The sequence below is a fragment of the Solanum verrucosum genome, unplaced genomic scaffold, assembly GCF_900185275.1.
Source record: "Solanum verrucosum unplaced genomic scaffold, falcon-dt-bn FXZP01000049.1, whole genome shotgun sequence".
Classification (NCBI taxonomy): domain Eukaryota; kingdom Viridiplantae; phylum Streptophyta; class Magnoliopsida; order Solanales; family Solanaceae; genus Solanum; species Solanum verrucosum.
Genome location: NW_026020221.1, coordinates 5,409,782 through 5,433,088, shown reverse-complemented (window position 1 = coordinate 5,433,088; position 23,307 = coordinate 5,409,782). Strand labels below are relative to the sequence as shown.

At 33.8% G+C, this 23,307-nt stretch overlaps 2 protein-coding genes across 3 annotated transcripts; both read left to right on the top strand.

Moving 5' to 3' along the window:
• The first annotated feature begins 9,008 nt into the window (after positions 1-9,008).
• Positions 9,009-11,235, top strand: LOC125831254 (dehydration-responsive element-binding protein 2A-like). 2 transcript variants are annotated; one of them, XM_049510450.1, is made up of 3 exons: positions 9,009-9,127; positions 9,996-10,703; positions 10,776-11,235. In XM_049510450.1, the coding sequence occupies exons 2-3, from the start codon at positions 10,006-10,008 to the stop codon at positions 11,233-11,235; spliced, it is 1,158 nt and encodes a 385-aa protein (XP_049366407.1). In that variant the 5' UTR covers positions 9,009-9,127; positions 9,996-10,005. The 2 variants fall into 2 exon arrangements, with proteins under 2 accessions (XP_049366407.1, XP_049366406.1); XM_049510449.1 differs by having other exon boundaries at positions 9,996-11,235.
• Positions 11,236-20,310: 9,075 nt separating this feature from the next.
• LOC125831691 (uncharacterized) lies at positions 20,311-21,156 on the top strand. The gene has a single exon (XM_049510869.1). The coding sequence runs from the start codon at positions 20,311-20,313 to the stop codon at positions 21,154-21,156; it is 846 nt and encodes a 281-aa protein (XP_049366826.1).
• Positions 21,157-23,307: the final 2,151 nt, after the last annotated feature.

Here is a 23,307-nt window from a genome sequence, read left to right as displayed (position 1 = left end):
TTGCAAACTTTCATCTTATATGAATTAAAGCATCTAAATACACAACTTATTTTACCATATTCTCTAAAATTTCCTATTATATGAAAAAATAACAAAAATTTCTACTCTCTCCTATTCTCAGATACATTACTTTACTTTACACGATGTATCGATCGATACATCACTTTACGCGATGTATCGATCGGATACATCACTTTACTAATGTATTGGAATGTACGGGATGTATCTTGACACATTGAGTGATGTATCCAAAATCAAGACACGATGTATCGGGAGGTTGAAGGATGTATGTGAAGCCGGGACGAGATGTATCGGTCAAATACATCACTTTACTAATGTATCGGAACGTATGTGATGTATCGGGACGTTGAGTGATGTATCTGAAACCGAAACGCGATGTATCATGATGTTTTGGAATGTATCCGGATTCCACCAAATTGAAGGGATTTTTGCAATTTAAAAAAGAGTAAGAATATAATATAATTAGCTCTTAATACTATGGGATTTGTGTAAAATTCCCTATATTAAAACACAAAAAATAAAAGGATAGAGTAACATAATATTCTAAGAAATAGGAAAAGAAAATAGTACATTTAATATTATTAATAACACTATTCTTTCAAATATAATTATAACAACCTTTCAATCTCATTATATAATGACTCTTAATTATATTTAATGAATAAATCCTTTATTATCAAAAAAAAAAAGGTCCAATCCACTTAGAAAAATCATCACAACATTTCATCAAACATGAAACTTTTTAAATATAATTATAATAAATTTCTATCTCCCTACAAAAGTCATCACAAAATTTCACCAAACAAAACCCTATTTAATGAACTCAGAATTTAAAATTTGACACACTAAAATTTCAATACAGTCCAATCTCATCATCATTGCTCAATCCACGATGTATAAAACAAATCCCCACAAGCAAATGCGCCCAATCCTCACTAGGCATCATCTCATCACCATTGCTCAATCCATTTGCGATTTTTAGGGTTATTTTGTTCAGTAACATCTCATAATTTAACATGTTGCATGTATCCTTTTGCTACAAATTTAACAATTTAACCAATAGTTGATTCAGGAATTTCACTCAAGGGATTCAATTTTTTGGCATGGTTTGATGTTTTTGGGGATATATATATATATATATATAGATAGAGCTAGGCTAGTAGTTGTTCCAGAAATTAAATGAAAAAAAATAACAAAAGCTAAAAACAAAATGCTCACAATGAGGTTTTAACTTTGAATGGGCCAATTTGAAGACACTTACAACTACACTACACTATATTTCTTTTTGGGTAAATTTATATATGGAAAACAGATTTAAGCAAATAACGCTCCATAGCTATAATTTATCTAATTACGCTCAAGGCTATAGTTTAGTTTGCTATGAAGCCTTAGATTTGTATATATTTTGATTTTAATTTTAAATTTATACAAATAATTTTTTTAATAAATGGATACATGAACGCTAAATATGGTTACATAAAATTTACAAATCGCATGATTCATACTAGTCATTTTTAATATAATATTTTGTCCAAAATGAGTTCTACTATGATAGTAACACCAATATTTATACAAATTAATTACTATATACAAGTATATGCATATGTATAAATATACAAATATTTGTATAAAATATAGAATTGTTTGTATAAATATAGAACTATTTGTATTTTTATATAATTTAAATTGTATATGTATATGGATATATGACTTAAATATACCAATATATAAATACATCTCAAAATACTTATGTATATATGGAACAAAATCACAATTTTGTATGTGTATAAATAATAACTAATAAATATACAAATTGTTATATACATTTAGGGTTTATAAGAATACTTGTATCTAATGATCCACCTCTTGTTTCCTCCTTCAACTATTTTGATGTCGCTTGTCTTAGCATTATTGATACCTTGTTGCAATGCCATCGGGTCATTCTTTTTCTTGGATTTCAACTTTTGAATAGATGTTTCCTCTTCAATTTCTCTAGATTTTGCAATAGACCATACATTGTGAAAAATTGAACGGCTACCTGCAATAGTGAAATCACAATTATGAGGGAGAGAGTAAATTTTGAAATTCAAGTTGCATGTGTATGAGTGATTTTAAGAGAGAAATAGAGAATGGAGAGAGAGGAAATAAAATAGTGTTTGTATAAATGAGTATACAAAAGCCGGTATGGCTATTTTTGTTTCGGTATACAAAGTAGGTGTGAGTCTCATTTTTAATATCAAAAAGAGTCGAGGCATGAAAAAACTTATCTATGATCTGCTTATTTCCAAGTATGTATCATCTGTTGCGTTATCCATCGTCCCTGCGGCCGCCAAAAATATATTAAACTATAGTCGCGCACAGTAAATAAATTAAACTATACCCTCGTTGAATAATAAACTAGTAATATTTGCAAACTCGCGTAATTTTCCCTTTCTTTTTCAGGGGGTTCAACATTAATATATATACTTAAATACATAAAATTTACCTTATATATACAATATATATTTTTGCCGAAGAGGTTCGTCCTACCCCCGCCCTAGTGCCCAATATCCAATACCAAAAATCGTGTGTGCTCGAAACATGTCCACAAATGGCAACACTAACATCCGATGAACTGCTCAAAACACATGACAGCCTTCTTGATTAGCCATGGGGTTTGGATGTCAATGACCGGGATGGAGTAGATTGTTGGGTAACAAACCTATGGTAAGAAATTTAGGGCAAATAAAACTCAACATAGATGTCCTAGAAATACGGGATATCTACTCCTCCCCGATCATAGATCTCCAAAAACCATGGCAGATTTAAAATGTAGTCATGGATTTTGAGCAACTCACCAGGTTGTTAGTGCTGTCATTTGCGGAAAATTTGTTTGCTGAATAATTTGTACGATGTTGAGAAAATTAGGTAGGAATTTATAGGGATATTTTGGTATTAAAATTGGAATGTAATATGACACTATTAATTATTTTACCTAATAAAACTTGGTATCACATTTAGATAATTTAAATCAGATTAGTGTGATTAATCATATTTTGAATTTTTCTTGTTACTTTCTTACTACTACTTGATTTGATAAATCCTGCATAAAAGCAAGTTATATTTAAATATAAGTACAAGTACTTTTATTTAATAGAATTTATCATAATTAATCATTAATTGATAATAGTAAATTAAATTACATGAATAATTAATTATATTTTGATTTATTAAGTATTACTTGCAATTACATTTTAAGCAACATGCTTGAGTACTTAATAAGTCAAAATATAATTAATTATTCATGTAATTTATACACATACAAAATTGTGATTTTGTTCCATAAGTATTTTGAGGTGTATTTATATATTGGTATATTTAAGTCATATATCCATATACATATACAATTTATAATTATATACAAATACAAATAGTTCTATACTTATACATTCTATATTTTATACAAATATTTGTATATTTATACATATGCATATACTTGTATATAGTAATTTAACAATTTAACCAATAGTTGATTCAGGAATTTAACCAATAGTTGCTTAAAATGTAATTGCAAGTAATACTTAATAAGTCAAAATAGAATTAATTATTCATGTAATTTAATTTACTATTATCAATTAATTATTAATTATGATAAATTCTATTAAATAAAAGTACTTGTACTTATATTTAAATAACTTGCTTTTATGCAGGATTTATCAAATCAAGTAGTAGTAAGAAAGTAACAAGAAAAATTCAAAATATGATTAATCACACTAATCTGATTTAAATTATCTAAATGTGATACCAAGTTTTATTAGGTAAAATAATTAATAGTGTCATATTACATTCCAATTTTAATACCAAAATATCCCTATAAATTCCTACCTAATTTTCTCAACATCGTACAAATTCAGCAAACAAATTTTCCGCAAATGACAGCACTAACATCCTGGTGAGTTGCTCAAAATCCATGACTACATTTTTAATCTGCCATGGTTTTTGGAGATCTATGACCGGGGAGGAGTAGATATCCCGTATTTCTAGGACATCTACTTCATCCCGGTCATTGACACCCAAACCCGGCCCGTGGCTAATCAAGAAGGCCGACATGTGTTTTGAGCAGTTCATCGGATGTTAGTGTTGCCATTTGTGGACATGTTTCGAGCACACACGATTTTTGGTATTGGATATTGGGCACTAGGGCGGGGGTAGGACGAACCTCTTCGGCAAAAAATTATATTGTATATATAAGGTAAATTTTATGTATTTAAGTATATATATTAATGTTGAACCCCCCGAAAAAGAAAGGGAAAATTACGCGAGTTAGCAAACATTACTAGTTTAAGATTCAACAAGGGTATAGTTTAATTTAATTACTGTGCGTGACTATAGTTTAATATATTTTTGACGGCCGCAGAGACAGCAGATAACGCAGTGGATGATATGTACATGGAAATAAGCAGATCATAGTTAAGTTTTTTCATGCCTTGACTCTTTTTGCTATTAAATATGGGACCCACATCTACTTTGTATACCGAAACAAAAATAGCCTTACCGATTTTTGTATACTCATTTATACAAACACAATTTTATCTCTCCTCTCTCCATTCTCTAATTCTCTCTTAAAATCACTCATACACATTCAACTTGAATTTCACAATTTACTGTCCCTTCTAATCGTGATTTCACTATTGTAGGTAGCCGTCCAAATTTTCTATGGGTTTAACACAAGTTTTTGCAGGTAGCCGTCCAAATTTTCATTGAGTTTAACACAATATTTTGGAGTCAATGTATGGTCTATTGCAAAATCTAGAGAAATTGAAGAGGAAAAATCTATTCAAATGATGAAATCCAAGAAAAAGAATGTCTCAATGGCAATGCAACAAATTATCAATAATGTTAAGACAAGCGACATCAAAATAGTTGAAGGAGGAAATAAAAGATGGTTCATTAGATCTGGACAAATATGAAGAATCACATGTATTCTTATAAACCCTAAATGTATATAGTAATTTGTATATTTATTAGTTATTATTTATACACATACAAAATTGCGATTTAATTTCATATATACAAAACTATATTGAGATGTATTTGTATATTTGTATATTTAAGTCATATATCCATATACATATACAAATACAAATAGTTCTATATTTATACAAATAATTCTATATTTTATACAAATATTTGTATGTTTATACATATGCATATACTTGTATATAGTAATTAATTTGTATAAATATTGGTGTTAGTATCATAGACCTCATTTTGGATAAAATATTTTATTAAAAAACAATTAGCGTGAATCATGGGATTCTGTAAATTTTATGTTACCGTATTTAGCGTCCATGTATCCATTTATTAAAAAAAATAAAAATCAAGATATACAAATCTAAGGCTCTATAGCAAAGCAAACTAAACTATAGTCATGAAGCGTAATTAGATAAACTATAGTTATGGGCATTATTTGCTTAAATTTGTTTGTCATATATGATATTTACCCTAAAAATATGGCAGGATTATTTGTGTGATTGATATCGTGGGCTAAGTGGTACCAATCATGGGCCTAGTTTACTTCGGCCCAATAGCAAGGTGGATAGGGAAAAATAGCAAGGTGGATAGGAAGAATGGTCAAAAATACAACTTTATTTTATTGGTTGACTATGCCCTTACCATTAAAATGAAGTTATTCTTACCCCTGCCGTTACTAATTTCATTATTTGTTCCCCTCAATTGGATGGAAAGTCCCAAATCAACTAAAATTATCCAATTTTAATCCGATCTGACCCACCTAATCATATCTCATTTCTTTTACCCAAATCAACTTTGTTTTTCACCACCAGCACCTCCACTTAAACCACCACCAAAACCACCACACTCTCTCCGAGATCTCCTCCACCACCGTCGCCGCAACCACCACCTCTCTCACTACTCTACCTCCTCCAAGTCAGCAGCCAAAAGCCATCGTAGACCGACCATCATTTATCAATATATATAATTTTTCAAAAATATCTATCAATATAAGTGTTATCACTAAATAATTATTTAATTAACTTGAGATGAAGATTAGTGAAATTAAACTCATTTTTAGCTGCTGCACTGAAAGCTTCTCTATGTGGTACTTCTGGAATTTCAGCTCTGATGCGTTGGATTTCCTCCCTTATACCAAGGTTAAATTAATTAGTAATACTTTTTATGTGATTGAATTTTTTGAAATAAGCAAAATAATAATTAAAAAAAATGAAAGAACGTTATATGCTTAAATTTGTTTGTCATATATGAAATTTACCCTAAAAATATGATAGAAATATTTGTGATTGATATCGTGGGCTAAGTGGTACCAATAATGGGCCTAGTTTCCTTCGGCCCAATAGCAAGGAGGATATGCATTAGCCCAATTTCTACTACCCTCAAGTGTTTAAAAAGGGGAAAGTTATCATCCATTGCGCAGCAATGTTGACAAACATTTCTTCTATTTTAATTTATGTGATATTATTTAACTTAACATAAAACTAAAAAAAGAAATTGACTTGATAAAATTTTAAATATTTATGTGGTTATAAATAATATCACTAAAGTTAGAAGAGAATTTTCAATTTTTTTAAAAACTATTATGAAAAGATAAGATTCTTTTAGAATGAACTAAAAAAAGTGTATTACAACAATTTTAAAAAGTAATACATTAAACATATCAATAACACATTATGATATTCCGATCATACTTATAAAATTACATTGAACTTATTAATATTACTTCTATTTTAATTTGTTCGTTTTACTATATTTTTAATTTATTTGTTTAAAATATAAAATGGACATGAGAGGTAAGTGATGACATGGGCTTCTTATCTAACGCGTCAAAGCATTCCGGCAAATTGATAAGTGTAACACATGCAGATGTGGAGATCGTATCTTATTGTCCCCACTTTATCCTTATGAAACAATAGTCGCAATTAATTATTTGGTATTCGATATTTATATTGAAAATTTATTTATACATTTCATATTTGATAGTGGGAATTTTTTTTAATAAAAGTAGTTCCGTATTCAAGAGGATTTAAGAATGGAGGAATATTTATCATTTCATCGTAACTCTTATTGGTATTTCGGTAATAGTAACAAAACAACGATCTATCAATTTTATCACAATTTTTATTAATTAAATTTATTCTTGAATATATGATAGTGAGTAAATTTATCACTCAATAAGAAAATATTATACATAAATATATTTTTTAACTTAATTTTAGCTGACATTTATGTCCTCTCTAGTATATGTTGCACGAATACAATGCGTAATCAACTTTATTATTAAACCAAACATTTAAACAATGATCCAAAAATAAACTTTTACGTTTAACTCTTCATTTTATAGTTTGATTAATTGTTTTTAAAAACGTCTATATCCTTAAGATATTGTTGTCTAATTTGTATAGCTAAAATATTTATAACAACAACTTTAGAGGATTTGTATGAAACAACAAAATTTAAAGAAATATTTTCAAAATCAGTAAGAAAAGTAGAATATGAAATAGATAAAAAAGAGTAAAGAAAATTTTTTTTTCTCAAAGAAGAAAATCGAGTTCACTGAATGCACAGTATGTCCTTAAGAAAATTATACCCCTCAAGTACTCGAGGTTAATGACATACATTTTTTCAGGATAAAATAATCTTACTCACCGGTGCATTGATTTCTAAAATTACAGCGCCAGCGAACCACTCAACAACAAAATACATAAAAAATTGTTTGTGCAGAAGAAGAAAAAGTTAAGAAAATGTGTTGTTGAAAAATGAGAAAAAATCCCTTATTTATAGACAACAAAGGATAGTATGGACAAGTGTTTATTGTGCCTTATCAAAAAGGTCACAACCTTTTGAAAAAGTTACAACCTTTAGGAAAAGTCACAACTCTTCGAAGAAGTCACAACTTTTCAGGAAAGTCACAACCCTTCAAAAAAAGTCACAACTCTTCGAAGAAGCCACAACTTTTCTGAAAAGTCACAACCCTTCAAAAGAGTCACAACTTTTCAAAAAAATTACAAATCCTTCAAAAAAATTATAGCTCTTTCATTTTTCAAAACACACCTCTCAAATTCCAACAAAGACATCTTAGTTACATCCATATATATATACATCTTCTTCTTTCTTTTTTCAATTACATATTCACACTATGATAGTCTCACTCTCAAACTAAATTTAACATGATCTATCATTCTCTGAGTTTGTGAAAAATATTTGTGTCACTCAAGTAACTTTTACCACCAAAGTCCATAATATTTTTTGGTGTACATCTTCAAAACTCTAAATCTGAGTAATATCTATTATTTCACTAAACTAGTAAAAAAAAATACTTTTATAAACATAATGTGATCATATTATCTAAAATAGCAGCACACCCAACATATCTTACTTTAAAATTTGGGCAAACTAAAATTCAATTTTTCCACTTCCATTTAATTTATTATTAAGACAAAAGAAACAATCAGCTATCGCGATACATATTAAATATATAGATATACCCTTCTCGTCTGATCCTTAATTTATTCGATCGTTAATTAAATTTCTTTTCTACTGGCTTATTATGTATTCGGGCAGCTGTAATCTCTTGCTAAAACAAATTAGATCAGTCTAGAACTGAAAGTGGTATAATTGTAAATTCATTGAACTCAAAGGTCAAAGTTTAAATGCAACATGATTTCTTCAACCCAAAGAAAAGTTGCAAGCGAACACGTTCTCGAACGTTCTGCTGACACGTGTCGTGTCCCGCGGCAGTCAAAGAGCCACGATTCAAACAAATCCTTGCCACGTCACCACATTTAGAAACACAAGATATTTTATTAATAAAATAAAATCATTTTAAAAATATCTGCGGATGTCTATAAATACCTCTTCAGTTTCCCAACCTGTTCTGATTTTTCTGGAAAAAAAATATCATTCTCAAGAGACTACTAGAACACTCCAAAATCACAAATAAAAATCACAAATAAGGAAGAAGCTCCAAAATCACAAATAAAAATCACAAATAAGGAAGAAGAAGGAGAGATTAGTGTTTTCGTGAAGCGAAAAACATCACATAATTGTTGATTACAGAGATTGTCAAGTTTTGGAACACTATAATTGTGAGGTGAGTTGATTTGATTCCTGATTTGTTATTGCGGTTTGATTTCATTGTTTGAATATATGTGCGATTATTGTTGGAAGTTTTTTGAGTGTTTTTGGAAGTTGAAATCGAGTGTTCTGATAGAAAAGATATTGATGATTAGGGTTTTTTAATAACTGGTGGAATTGGCATTGTGATTTGATGTTTCGTGTTGAATTGTTATTTCTCGTATGAGCGTTAGTTATAATCTGAGAAAAGTGTCTTTTTTTTCCTCTGATTTCAATTTTTTGAACGAATTGAAGGAAGTGAGTATGGAGTTTGTCATCAGAGCAATTGAATTGATTTATACGTTAGTGTGAAATTAGATTTTTAGATGAAAGCAATTGGTTACTTGGTGGTAAAGAATAGGGAATTATTTTTATCTCGAAAGGTCATCTTTCTTCTCGATTTTAATTTTTTTTAAGCAAAGTGATTTTTTAGATTAACTGTGATAGTTTGAGAAATCACCTCTGAATTGGTAAGTGATAGTGCGAAATTAGATTTTTGGATGAAAGCAATTGGTTACTTACTTGGTGGCGAAGAAAAGGGAATTATTTCTATCTCGAAAGGTCATCTTTCTTCTCCATTTTAATTTGTTAAACGAAGAAAGTGAATTTTTTGACTCCATTTTAATTTGTTGAACGAAGAAAGTGAATTCTTTGACCAACTTCGAGTGATCGTTTGAGAAATCAACACTGAATTGGTTTTATTTATATTTATATTTTTTATTTTATTAGGTTTCTTGTGGAGGAAGGAAGTATTGCGGCTTTACTTGTTTGCAAAGGCTTTTGCTGTTGGCTTGGTCTATAAATATTAGTAGTATCCTATTTGACCTTTTTTTCTTAATGAACAGAAACAGAGAAATGGCTGTGCTTGATCAAACTTCAAATATGATGTTACCTATGGATTATACAAGAAAGAAGAAATCAAGGAGTAGAAAAGATGCGCCGAAGAATGTAGCAGACACACTTGCAAAGTGGAAAGAGGTGAATGAGAAATTAGACGCGTGTGATGATGATGGAAGAAAGCCAGTGCGTAAAGTTCCGGCTAAAGGATCAAAGAAGGGATGTATGAAAGGTAAAGGAGGACCGGATAACGGGCGGTGCAAGTATAGAGGTGTTAGGCAGAGGACATGGGGTAAATGGGTTGCTGAGATTAGGGAGCCACATAGAGGGAGAAGGCTTTGGTTGGGTACATTTGACACAGCAATTGAGGCTGCTCTTGCTTATGATGAAGCTGCAAGGGCAATGTATGGTCCTTGTGCAAGGCTGAATCTCCCGGCTTATTACCCTTCGTCGAAAGAGTCTTCTAAGGACGATTCTTCATTGCCTACGGAATCTCATTCTGACTCGAATACAGCATCAAGTTTCTCTGAGGTGTGTCCTGCTGATGACATGATGAGAGGAAGAGCCAATGTTCCTGAGATCAGATATGAAGATGGAGCAAGTGAAATAAAATTTGATGGTACTAGGACTGGTTCAAATAAAGTTGGAACACCTCTGAGCTCATTGAGAGAGGAAGCGAAAGACGAGGCTAAGGAGGTGTTAGATAAAAGTGAGACCTTTACACCTCTGAGCTCGTTGAGAGAGGAAGCGGAAGACGAGGCCAAGGAGGTGTTAGATAAAAGTGAGACCTTTGAAATTAAAGAAGAGCCTGTGGCTTGTAGTTATGATTCGTGGGATATTGGACAAGAGGACCTAGGCAACTTGTGTTTGGATGATGAGATGTTTGATGTAAATGAGCTATTAGGCATGATGGATTCGACTCCACTAGATGCCTTGGCTCCAAGTCAAGATGTTGGTTTTGTTCCTCCTAAACAAGAGCAGTATGCCTATGATCCTTCATATCGATTGCAGAATGCTGCCTATGACAATAATCAGTTGTCAAATCCATCATACCAGTTGGAAAACGCTGATGACCAGTTCTCAAATCCATATCAGTTGGACAATGCAGATGTCAATACATTGGAAGGTCTGCAGCAAATGGAGCAGCAACCACCTATCGAGATTGATTACGATTTTGATTTTCTGAGACCAGGCCGGCAGGAGGACTTCAACTTCTGCTTAGATGACTTGGGTGTCTTGGATTTCTAATGGAACCGGGGAATTCGACATGGTGAAGTTGGTATAAGCTACGCACAGAGGCGAACTGGATGTAGTACTGCTCGGAATAGGATCTTACTGTTTGCTATATTGCAGAATATATGCAATGATCAGAAACTCTTCAAATTGTTAGTAGTTCAAGAGGACTTTTTTGGATTTCGGTGAGAAGGAAAATACATAGGATACAGGAGAGAATATGTTCTTTGATTATTTTTTCCCTTTTGCTTTTAAGGAACTGTGGTTGCCCCTTTCCTTTTGTACTAACCAGCTGATTCTTGATAAGTTTTTGGATGAGAGAATTTAGCTGTTGTTGAATGTTGAATCAAAACAAACATACATTTTGTACAGATTTGAGTTGTCAGTTTGTTAACATTTACAAGGTTTTGGTTTTCTTAAGTTTAGAGTACAAGCTGATAAAATTATCTCCTTGATATTGTCATGTAATAATGAAGTTCATGGTTTTATGCCTGTTTGGCTTTTTGGTACTGTTAGTTCTTGTCTTCAATGCCTACTAGTTTCTGTATTTTGCCATGTAGCTCCTTTTTCTGTTCTGATCTTGTTTGTGGCTAGTTTGTGTGTATAGTATATGTTCAAATGTTTAAATCTTTGATGTAGGATCACCATACAACCAGATTCTATATGAGATTGAAATAACAAACATTGACCAAATTCTAGTGGAACATTGTTAGCTTTTTAATGAGACATGAGGTATGATTTACTAGATGATTGTTTTATTTAAAAAATATTTAAAACTGGTTTTAAGAGTCGCCATTAATTTTTTAAGAAAAATCAAGAAAATTGATTTTTCAATGGATTAAAACAGGAAATCGATTGAAAATATTTAAAGAGGGGTTCGGCGTTCCTATTAATATTTTAGAAAGGTTTTTAAGGCATCTAGAATATTCGCTAATGCGGTTATCCGATAATTAATTTATTTGGCTAAAATATTTTAACTTAATTTGAATAACATGATTGAACTATTTTATAGTTGAGACGGTTTAAAAAGGGGAAAAGGGAAATATTGACCTACGATCTAAGTGAGATAATTCTCAAAATTTATTCTTCTAAGTCTTTTGAAAAGATGATCGATTTAATTAAATTGTTAAAACGAAATGAGCGTCTTTCGGGGATTTGAACTTTTCGACCCTAAGATTAACGACAAATACCGACAAGTAAAATGAACAAAGTAAAGTAGAGAGGGAAAGAGAGTTGGGTCCAAATCTGGTTTTCCTGTCCGCCGGGGCTAGTATTTGGGCCTAATTTCGTTTTGGGCTTTCGGCCCATTTGGGTCACCTACACCTGTCCTAGTCTAACAAGAAATAAATATCTTTCTTTTGGACCTTAAGCACAATTTCTCCACCTGTCCTAGGAACTAGCAAGTAATAGTAAGTAAAATAACAAGGGTTTAGGCCCAATAATAACAAAATATAATTCAGAATAAATAAAGGTAGGCTTTGGCCCAATCTTTTTCAACTCCCGATTTGCTCCGCTTTCTTTCAATTTCGAGACTTGTTCGTCAATTTTAATATCTGGCTGACTCGAATAAAAGGGGATATGGGCCTCCGTGGCCCAAAGGAAAATGCGAGGATAGAGTCCGTGAGGACCCGGACAAATTTCACATGCAAACACGAAAATGAGAATCAGTAAGTAAGAGTTATGAATAATATAAGAAAATTTATTATATTCTAATATTTATTACACTACTATATATTACACTACTATATTCTAATATTTATTATACTACCATATTCTAAAATCTATATACTACCGTATTCTAAGATTTACATACTACCATATTTTAATATTTATTATACTCCCATATTCTAAAAAAGAAAAAAAAATTATATACTACCATATTTTATTATTTATTATACTACCATAATCTAAATTTACATACTACCGTGCTCTAATATTTATACTACCATATTTTGTTATTTATTATACTACTACTCAAATGAAAGAACTGCTAGGAAACAAACCTTAACAAAATAATTTAAATTATTCTAGAGACAAGCCATTTAATTCTAAATGGAGGACAACCTAGTTCATGCGTTGGAAAACAAAATAAATAAATACTCAATGTTTAAATATCATAAGTATCCCATAAAACCCAAGTAATCAAATACTTGGCCAAATTAAAAAAAATAAAATAATAATAATAATATAAAGCAAGAATAAATCATTTTAAGGAGAAGTCTAAAACGTGTCATTAGAATAATCAATGGCAAGAGACCATTTGGAACTAATATTAACCAACAAGAAAAATAAAGGTTTGGTCAAATGAACTCTTTACAGTAAGGTACCAAGTAATCATTCAAGAAAAACATACGGGAATAAATAATAGCCAACTTACAAAACCCATAGAGAGAGATGCTAAGAGCACATTGTTAACTTAAGTCAAAATGAAAGTCACATTCGCATGGAGCTATGGAGAATCACTGATTATAAAGGTGCCTTCTGTTGACGCCCAATTTTGACCCTCCCCGAAAAATTAACTTGCGAGCTTCTTGATTTTCGAACGATTTAGAATAATTAGTTTTATAAAATTCAAATAGTTTTTCAAGGTTATTTTGAGCAATTTCAATCGATTTGCATGGTATTTTGATTATTAAATATATTTCACATAATTGTATATGTAATTAGTATATTTTATGAATATTTAAAAAAAAATCATAATCAAAATATTTCTACATTGTTAAAATAAACGTTTTATTGATTTAGCTTCATTTGGAATTACAGTCTTAAAATTTTGAATCAATTAGTGGATATTTAAATTAATTAGTTTATCATTTGAGTTAGTTAGTTATTTCGTTAAGATTAAGAAGCTCGTTAATTAATTTTTCATTAATTTACCTTATCTAATTCATTTGGCTAAACTATTAATTTTGACGGGCTATGATTGAAGTTTACGCGGTCATTATCCTAAATTGCAACTTTAGTTATTCTCCAAATTAATTGCAAGACCAAGTTGAGCCGTCCTTTTTCTCAATTTCCAGCAGCTCAACTTTCAGCAATTCCCAAGCCCATTTCCACCAAGTGAACTAGCCCACCAAAATAATAATAACATACGGAACAGCCCACCACCGACCCCCTCCCAATTTCCAGCCCATTCTATACATACAATTATAATAATACAACACAACAATACTAAAATAATAACAACATGCACCAACCGGCCCCCCATTTGCCGTTCTTCTTCTTCTTCGCAGAAATGAACTACAGCCCAGAACGAGCAGCAGCCCACCGCGACAGCCAGCGAATCAAATCGACCCAGTCCAGCAAATCAACCCAGAACCGGCAGTCCAAAGACGTTAACGACATCTCCCTTACATCCCTCTCTGTGGTGCGATTTGAGCAGAGAAAAGCAGCACGCGCTCTGTCCTCCTTTTTCTTTTCGGAATGAGTCAAGAGATCAAGGAAGAGGTGTTTGTCCGAATTGGGGAAGGAATTCAAATTTTGAATTTGAAATTGGCCCCAAATTTCTACCCGAAATCAGCCCTAGTTTTCCCTAGATATATTCTCTTTCTTCTTCATGATAAAAGGGGTGGAAAAAAGATTTTTAGTGGGCTTTTGTGTGGGAAAATCTTTAGAGCTGGAGATTTTAATTTGAGAGTTGGCTTTTGGGTTAGAATTTTTGGAGTGAAAAATATTGAAAGTAGTCCGAGTGAAAAATAGCTAAATATACAGGGACACGTTTAAGGTTTCTTTTCGCTGTCCGGATCGCGCTTGTGTGGTAGAAGTCGTGTTCCTCTACTCGTCTCATCTGTTCGCTGCCCGGAGAAAGGTAACCTCCTCTCCTTCACAATATTCTTTTCGTTCTCTTCTTTCTATTCGGAATGATATCGCGATGTCAGAATATTTGTACTTTGTGGTTACTGATTATTGGTTGCTATTGAGCTAGTGTTGTTTATATGATATATTTGTTTTTTTTATATGGTTCTGTCAGTTGGTTGAGTCTAAGCTTGAAAGTTTGCACTAAGTAGTGATATTTCTAGACTACTTTTTTGAGTTTTGTTACTATTCCTCTTCTCGAACTGCTTCTTGAATGTTGTTGAATCTATTCCATGACTTGATGTTCGACGTCGTATTTTCTTCTTCCACCTTAAGTTGGGTGAAGGAATCAAGACGTCAAGATTCCGAGTATATTTACTCTTTATGGCTCGTTTGTGAGTCTTGGAGTTTTCTTTTGTTTTTTAGTTAACTATATGTTAAAAGGCCTTTCTTCGTTCCAATGTAATCTTTAGTGTATTTGTGATGTTGTTGTCTGCCTTACGTCTGGCTTCACCCTTTTATATCTATCTATTGTTTGTTATGCTTATTTTAAGGCTATTTCACCATTACTATTTGGCTTTATCGTTCTTTTAAGTTGAATGTTTCTGTTGAAAAGTGTTATCCTCCTTATATGTGGCTCTGTTGCTTCTTTTGTGAACAATATTGATTCGAGTGTGATTAGATCTTCTCCTTAGCCTGGTTTTAAGTCCAGTCACTGTTATATAACATATTAGTTAGCTAAAAATCTAATTTGTCATTTTAGAATGGGTAGGAATATAATGGTTGGTTTCATACTCCGCAATTTTTTGATTGTCTTAGATACTAGATATTTCCTTTTAAAGCGTTTTTATTTATTTATAAATTAAATGCATATTGGTATCTGATTAGTGTCATGAGTGATATGCGTGACTATGTATAAATCTCTCCTGATTAATCATTTGTTTGTTGTGTTATTTTAATTGTCCAATTACTACCTATGCGAAGAGGATTTTAGTCATGCTATATCTTTTCGTTAAAATAGTATATATATATATATATATATATATATATATATATATTTGTCTACACTTATATGTTCGATCTCAATCATGTTTAACAAGTCCATTTCTCTTCTCCCTCTCGAGATAGTTATGGTCAATTATCCATGTTTGTTAAAGTCATTACAATAATTTATTTTAACAGACACTAGTTTGGGTTGCTATTTCGAATATTAATCATCCCTTTTCTTACTTCGTTTTGCATGTGAAATCCGCCCAAGTTCATTACGAACTCTCATATTTTCCTCATATTTAGGGAGAGCCATAAAGGCTTAAATCCTCCTTTATCGAGTCGGACAACCATAAAATCGGCGGACAGATCCCAGAGTCCAAAAATATTCACTAGCTCGGAGGATTGAAGGAATTGGGCCAAAAAGTCCATCTTTATTTCTTAATGTTGTATTTGTTATTGTTGGGCCTAAGTCCTTTGCATTTCATTTATTACCGTCTTATTAGAATTTAGGACAGGTGGAAGATGGGCCTACGGCCCAAAGAAGTATTTTGAAATTTATGTCTAGGACAGGTATAGAAGATGGGCAAGAATTGGGTCTTAATGAAATAGGATCAAATACTGGTCCAAGCGGACATAAACCAGATTTGGGCCTAACTCTCTTTCCTTTTACTTTATCATGCTCATTTACTTACTAGTATTTATCGTTAGTCTTAAGGTCGAAAAATTCAAATCCCTGAAAGACGTCTATTTTCGATTCAATAATTCAACTAAACCAGTCATCTCTTAACAAGATTTAAAGGAATAATTTTGTAGGATAGCTCACTTAGATAATATTTAAATATTTCCTCTTTTCTCCTTTAAAATAGTTTCAACTATAAAGTAATTCTCTTTTGTAATTCAAGATAAGTTAAAGTATTTTAGCCAAAAAATTGATTGTCGGATAACCACATTAGTGGATATTCTAGATGCTTTAAAAACCTTCCTAGAATATTAATAGGAACCTCGAACCCCCTTAATAGTTTTCAATAGATTTTGTCACGCCCCGAGCCTACACCCTGGACGGGACCGGCACCCGGAGACCATTTCTGGCCCCAAGCGAACCCTTGGCCTGGTTTTCTTAACTCAGCGGAAACCTAACCCAACAGAATAACTCAATGCTAATGCAAGGTTAGAAAACAACTTAACTTATAAAATATGGCCATAAAGGCAACTCGAATCTCAAAATAGAATATTTACATATATATATAAATGAGAGACTCAAAACTAACTGACTGACTGTCTGTCTATGAAGCCTCTAAAATACTGAGATGGATGTTGGGACAGACCCCGCAACATCCTAATAAAACAAAAACTAAGAACACAAAATAATTGAGTCCTCCGGAATGCAAGGAGGCTCACCACTGACTCTGGAGTGCTCAGCTGGATCAACGACGTGCAGGATGCTGATCCGGGGTACTTGAATCTGCATCATCAAACGATGCAGGCCAACTGGCATCAGTACATGGAATGTACGAGTATGCGAGCTGGAAAGCTAAGCAACATAGGCTAGAAAGAAATCTGGAAGAAACTGAAATAGCTTACCTGGCTCAACTCAACTCAACCTGACTGACTTCTTTCAATATAAGACAATTTAAAGCAAGTGCGATATAAAGAAAGACTGTTTAAAACATGCTATAAACTCTATGTGTATACAAGGATACAATAAGCCTGAGATGTATACAGAAATACAATTGAACTGATGTATATAAAATACAATAATTTCTATGTATAAAATACAATAACTGCTGTGGGAGTTTCTCTAACCGACAATCATCACATAAGAGCTATAGTGATGATACAACGATCGACCTCACGCTGCCAGAGCATCTTATACCCGGCCAAAGGTATAAGACCTGAACTGCCTAATGGATCCACTAGTCTAATCTGAAAAGGATTCATCTAAAAAGTATGATCCTTTTCTACCCATGGTGGCTAACATGGTTCTATGGGGGCTGTGGGTTCTTTGAACGCTCCCCCAATTCGGTGCTCGATACTACTCCCAAAAATATACTGGCTCTTATGTTTTTAAAACATATTTCTTCCTGCTGATATGAGATAATTATTCAAAAACTAACCCGAAGGCTCTTTTGGAAATCTCAGTTTCCAACCTTGTTTAAATGTAAAAACATTTCTTTAAAACTTCTTTGGGAATACATAGTTCCCTAATAACTTTGAGAAAAGAACTCAACTTTAAACTTTTTACTTTACTTGAACTCTTGGCTTGATGTGAAACTCTTAACTTAACATGAAACTCTTAACTTTTGACTTGACTTGAAACTCAATACTTAACTTGGAACTTGAGCCTTAGAATGAAGTTAAAACGTTCAATGAAGACTCTTGGAAAACCTTAAAGACTTGCTTTGACTTACTTACTTCTAAGCTTGACTTCACTTGACTTGGAAACTAACTTCACTTGAATTGGAAACTAACTTCACTTGACTTGTAGCTTTACTTGACTTTTAGAAGTACCTTGGAGTGTTGGAAACAACTAGGAAACATAGGTATAATACCTAGGAACATGTATGAAAAAAATGGTGAATGAAAGGGAAGGATTGGTGTCCTTGGCACTAGGAGAGGTGCGACAGCCCAGCCCCTTTTTCCCCAAAAATCTGACTTTTTCCCCATGTTTCTTTCCAATTCTAAACCCTCTCAACCTCAAGGTTTCAGCAGCAACACTTAGAATCATAAAGACCCTTATTATACAATAGATTCAACTCAAAAATCACAGCCGGAAATCTGTACTAAACCAGCAAGAACTTCAACACAACACCACTACAACTTCAACAACCAATAAATCTTCTCTTGGAATTAAAAACGAGTTGGTGTGTGGGGGTATGAACCAACCAACACTAAGGATCATCAATCTCTCAACATACAATAGATCACAACTCAAATACACAGCCCAATCCTGTCCCACAACCAACAATAACTTCAACAACACAACTAACAACTAACAACTTCAACAACAAATCCAATCTTTTCTCAAACCATAAACATGAGCTTGGTGAGTGGGGGAAAGGATCAACCCACACAAAGAACTCACATACCTTGATAGGGATCACCCCCGACGAAAATCCACAATGATCTTGACGAATCTTGTTGATCTCCTCTTTCTTCTCTTCTTCACTCTCAATAACCCTAACTCTTTCTCTTTCAAAATGGGACAAAATGATCCAAAGATCAGCCTAATACAACAATATAAGCTCAAAAGAAATGATTTGTGAAAAGACTAAAATGCCCTTAAATTTTCGGACGGACTCCTTGCCAACTGCCCCAACTTTCAAAGGGCATAACTCGCTCATACGAACTCGGAATTGAGCAAACTCGGTGGCGTTGGAAAGATCATTCCACAAGCTTCGAAATCATAACTGGAACTACTCCTAAATCATCCTGAGCTAGGAGTTACGACTGCTCAAAGTTGGCCAAAAATCACTGATTTCCACACTTAGCCAAATTTTTCAGATTTTTGAACTTAGCCAAATTTCCAGATTCTGGACTGTCAAATTTCCAGATTTTAAATTTTTCCAAAAAAATGACTATTTCCAAATTCAAGCTTCTTCATATTAATTTTAAATTGTCGGATGTTACAGATTTACTATTTTAGTCTTTTGAAAACAATAGTTTTTCTAGATTTTTCTTAAAAATTAAGTGGCGACTCTTAAACCAGTTTAATATATATTTTTTAAATAAAACAAAATGACGACTCTGCTGGGGATTTGAATGGTTCTAACCTTAAGATTAATTATTTGACTATGTGTTTAACTATTTGCTTGTTTAAATTATCGTATCTTCTATTAATTGTAGCATTCATGGCACCCGATTCCGCCAAACGGCAAATAGACTGCATTAGGAAAAAAGCGGTTACGTGGCTTACCACGGCTGTCCTTTAGAAAAATACAAGTTAAATTCTTTGGAATTGATAAACGAATAGTTGGCTTGTGGTCATCCAACGTCGTTTATTAGACTTCATCCCGTTGTTTGTCCGACTCGGGTAACTGTCATTTTTAAACCAATTCTAGTCAACCTAGAGTAGAGCGAAACCAAATCCAAATCTAAGAATTAGCCTAAGACGGCTTAATACCCAAGGCGTATTAAGTCCATTAGTGAAACCGCCAAAATCATGTCCAAGGTCCACGACCTAACGACATATCATATTGTTTGACATTTGAAAGATGTTTGTGTAGAAACCTGATTGTTGCCTATTTGGGGGAGGGAATCTTAACCATGCTTTGTTTTGTAGGAATTGATCGATTCCCCAAATTCGACATGGTAGTGGAAGCCCTGGTTCTACTCAAGATGTGGTACAACGACCTCACTGTGGTTCACAAAAGAGCCCTCAACAAATATATAGGAGCCCTAACAGAACTCATCAATATGATTGGGTGGCCCGAGCTGATTGAAGTCCTAACAGGTTATTGGGACAACGAGAAAATGGTGTTTCGATTTGGAACCACGGAAATAACCCCGGCAATTGAGAAAATTTGGGATGAAATAGACACAGTCGGTACAGGGCTTGAAAAAAGGGTTAGAAATTGGGAAAACATCCTAATCCCTAACAAGCATACTCTCGAGGATATTGTAAACTGGCTCGGATTAAGAAATGATTGTGCCTACTGGGCCGAGGGTTCTAGCGTTTCTTTTATGGATCTCTATGTCAGATTCGGGCATGCGAGTTTCTATACGAATTACAACCAAGAGTTCAGGGTCACTTTCAGAGAATGGGACGAGATAAGACCTTTGACATTTACTATCGCACTACTAGGCACCATGGTTTTCCCACACGGCCCGAGCCTCAGTATCAACACCCGAGTGATAATGTTTGCGCACACTCTGTTCCACGGGCATCTAAACCAAGGGCAAGTAAAGTATTATCCTATCGCATCTGTCATCCTTTCCGACATGTACCGTGCTTTGGGAAAATGTAATGAAGGACATCGTTACTTTCAGGGTTGCAACCTTCTTCTTCAATGGTGGATAATGAGTCACTTGGTGAAGAGACACGGAACTCAAGAACTCCATACCCTCGATGAACATAATGCTCTTAAGAGTTTGAATGACATGTTGTTCTGGACAGACTTGGAAAAAAGAAGAACTAGAGAAAGATGGGCTTAAATTTTCTCTGAGTTGAGAGAAGAAAACATCCAATGGATGTTCGACCGTTTCATCTCGAAAGATGCCATAGTGCGGGGCGACAGACAACTTGTGCTTCCTCTGCTAGGTATTTGAGGTATTCGCCCATATGCACCCATTCGGGTCTTGAGACAGTTTGGAAGAAGATAGACTACACCTCCAGAAGCATACTACCGTATCTATGTGTTCGACATCGGGGATGATAGAGTGCCTGAGGCTTCAGAGATGCTGAGAGAATGGAAAAGAGCAGTGCGAATGAACAAGAACACTATTGCCATAGATCGATTTAATGCGGGGTATGATGAAACTTACAAAGCTTGGTTGAAGCGCAATATACAGGGTATCTCCTTCTCAGTTCCGAACATTTTCCGCAGTGTAGAGGACAAAGATTCCAAAGCTTTGATAAAACTGAGAGAGGTAAGAAGAGAAGCCCAGGAAATGCACGAGGAATTTCTCTGAAAGCAAGAAGAGGATAAGTACGCCCTCGATAGCGTAACTTAAGAATTAGAAAGCCTGAAAAGCGATTTGGGAGAGCTTAACTTGTGGATTGGAGATAAGAAAAGCGGAATGTGTCTCGAAGACTGGGAAGAGAAAGGCCGCCTGAGCGAAGGATACTTGCTAATGATTCAATACAGGCTGCATCATCTCATGGCACAGAACAAGAGGAACAGATCAGAGGCGGGGCCGTCGGGAACATCTTAGCGGATCTCGCCCCTGCGTGGGTTTTTCTATATGTACTTATTGTTATTTTCCCCTGCGTGGGCTTGCCTTTCTTGTATTTTTGGTACTCTTTTCAAATGACCCCTGTGTGGGCCTTTCCTTTGTGTTTTTTGTTTATTCCCTACTTCCCTCTGCTTATTTTAGCTTTTTCGAACATCATTTTTTTATGCAAAATTTGCTTTAGGGTAACAAAATGGTTCAATTCTACACATACATCTTTCAAATACGCTAGACCTACCCTTGGCATAAAAGGGCCCCCTAATTGTTTAGGACGCGCGATATATGCTTATGTGTTTTAACTGTTTACGTGATATTGTTGCTTTGAATGAGGACATTTCTAGCCCACTCCTTTTTGAATTTTTTTTGAAAATTTCCCCAACACCAAATACAAGTCACTACCAAATATCCGACCAAAACTCCATGAGTCTTAAGTTTCTCAGCAAGAAATAAAATCTTACTACCAAATCCTAAAATATTACTCTATCATCTCAGAAAAGGTGAAATTGCTGCTAAGATGGAAAAAGGCAAGGGTATCGACATAGAGCTAACCGAGGAGGATTTAAGGATGGAATTGCAGCAGCTCATGAAAGAGATCTAAGAAACCAGAGAAAGGAGAATAGAAGTAGAGTTTGTCACCGCGGTCGCACAAGCAGCAAATGCGGCACTAGACGCGGAGTTGGCAACTAAGATGACAAAACAGGCTGTTATAAGTGAAGAGATAGTTGTTGTGAGGAAGAAACGCGATGCCTTCAAAGATGCAACCATGACACTTCGAAAGTCACGTGGAAAATACTATTTTTCAACCAAGAGGCCACCAGCAATGGTCCCGAAAACACTCACATTGGAGCTACTGAAGAAGATACTGGGGAGGAAATTGTCTATAGGACTCCTCTACAAGGATGGTGGAAAAAAGGGAATGAGAAATTGCCCTTGAAGCATATGAGTTTACCCCTCCATGATTAATGCAACAATCGAAAGAAAAATGGCTTGGATGGAAGCACACTCTATCTTTTTAGGAGCTTTATTGTCTGTCTTTTACTTTCCTTGTAATCACTTGAAATGAATGAATGAAAATGAAAATTTCGTTTGTATTCGAACTACGTGGGCCTGAATTCTCCTTCGGAGATACGTAGGCAGCCTTTAAAGGCCGCCCCTATCTTTTTCAAATTTTCTTTCCCCTCTTTCATTCTACAAGGAAACATTGAGTTCAGATCAACAGATGCCAGAAGATGCAGCAAGAAGACCTTAGCTCAACGCAATTTAGCCTTTCTGAGTCACTAGCCCCAAAATAAAACGAGCAAATTCCTGCTTGTTCAAAAATCAGTCCCCATTACTCGTGGGTTAACGTGTCCTCAAACGAAGCAACTTTTATGTGTTTATCTGCTTTCTATGTGATATCTTGCATTATTCATA

Bases quoted from the DNA above. Each gene is read 5' to 3' on its own strand.
- LOC125831254 (XM_049510449.1), top strand. From the start codon at position 10,006: ATGGCTGTGCTTGATCAAACTTCAAATATGATGTTACCTATGGATTAT.
- LOC125831691 (XM_049510869.1), top strand. From the start codon at position 20,311: ATGGTAGTGGAAGCCCTGGTTCTACTCAAGATGTGGTACAACGACCTC.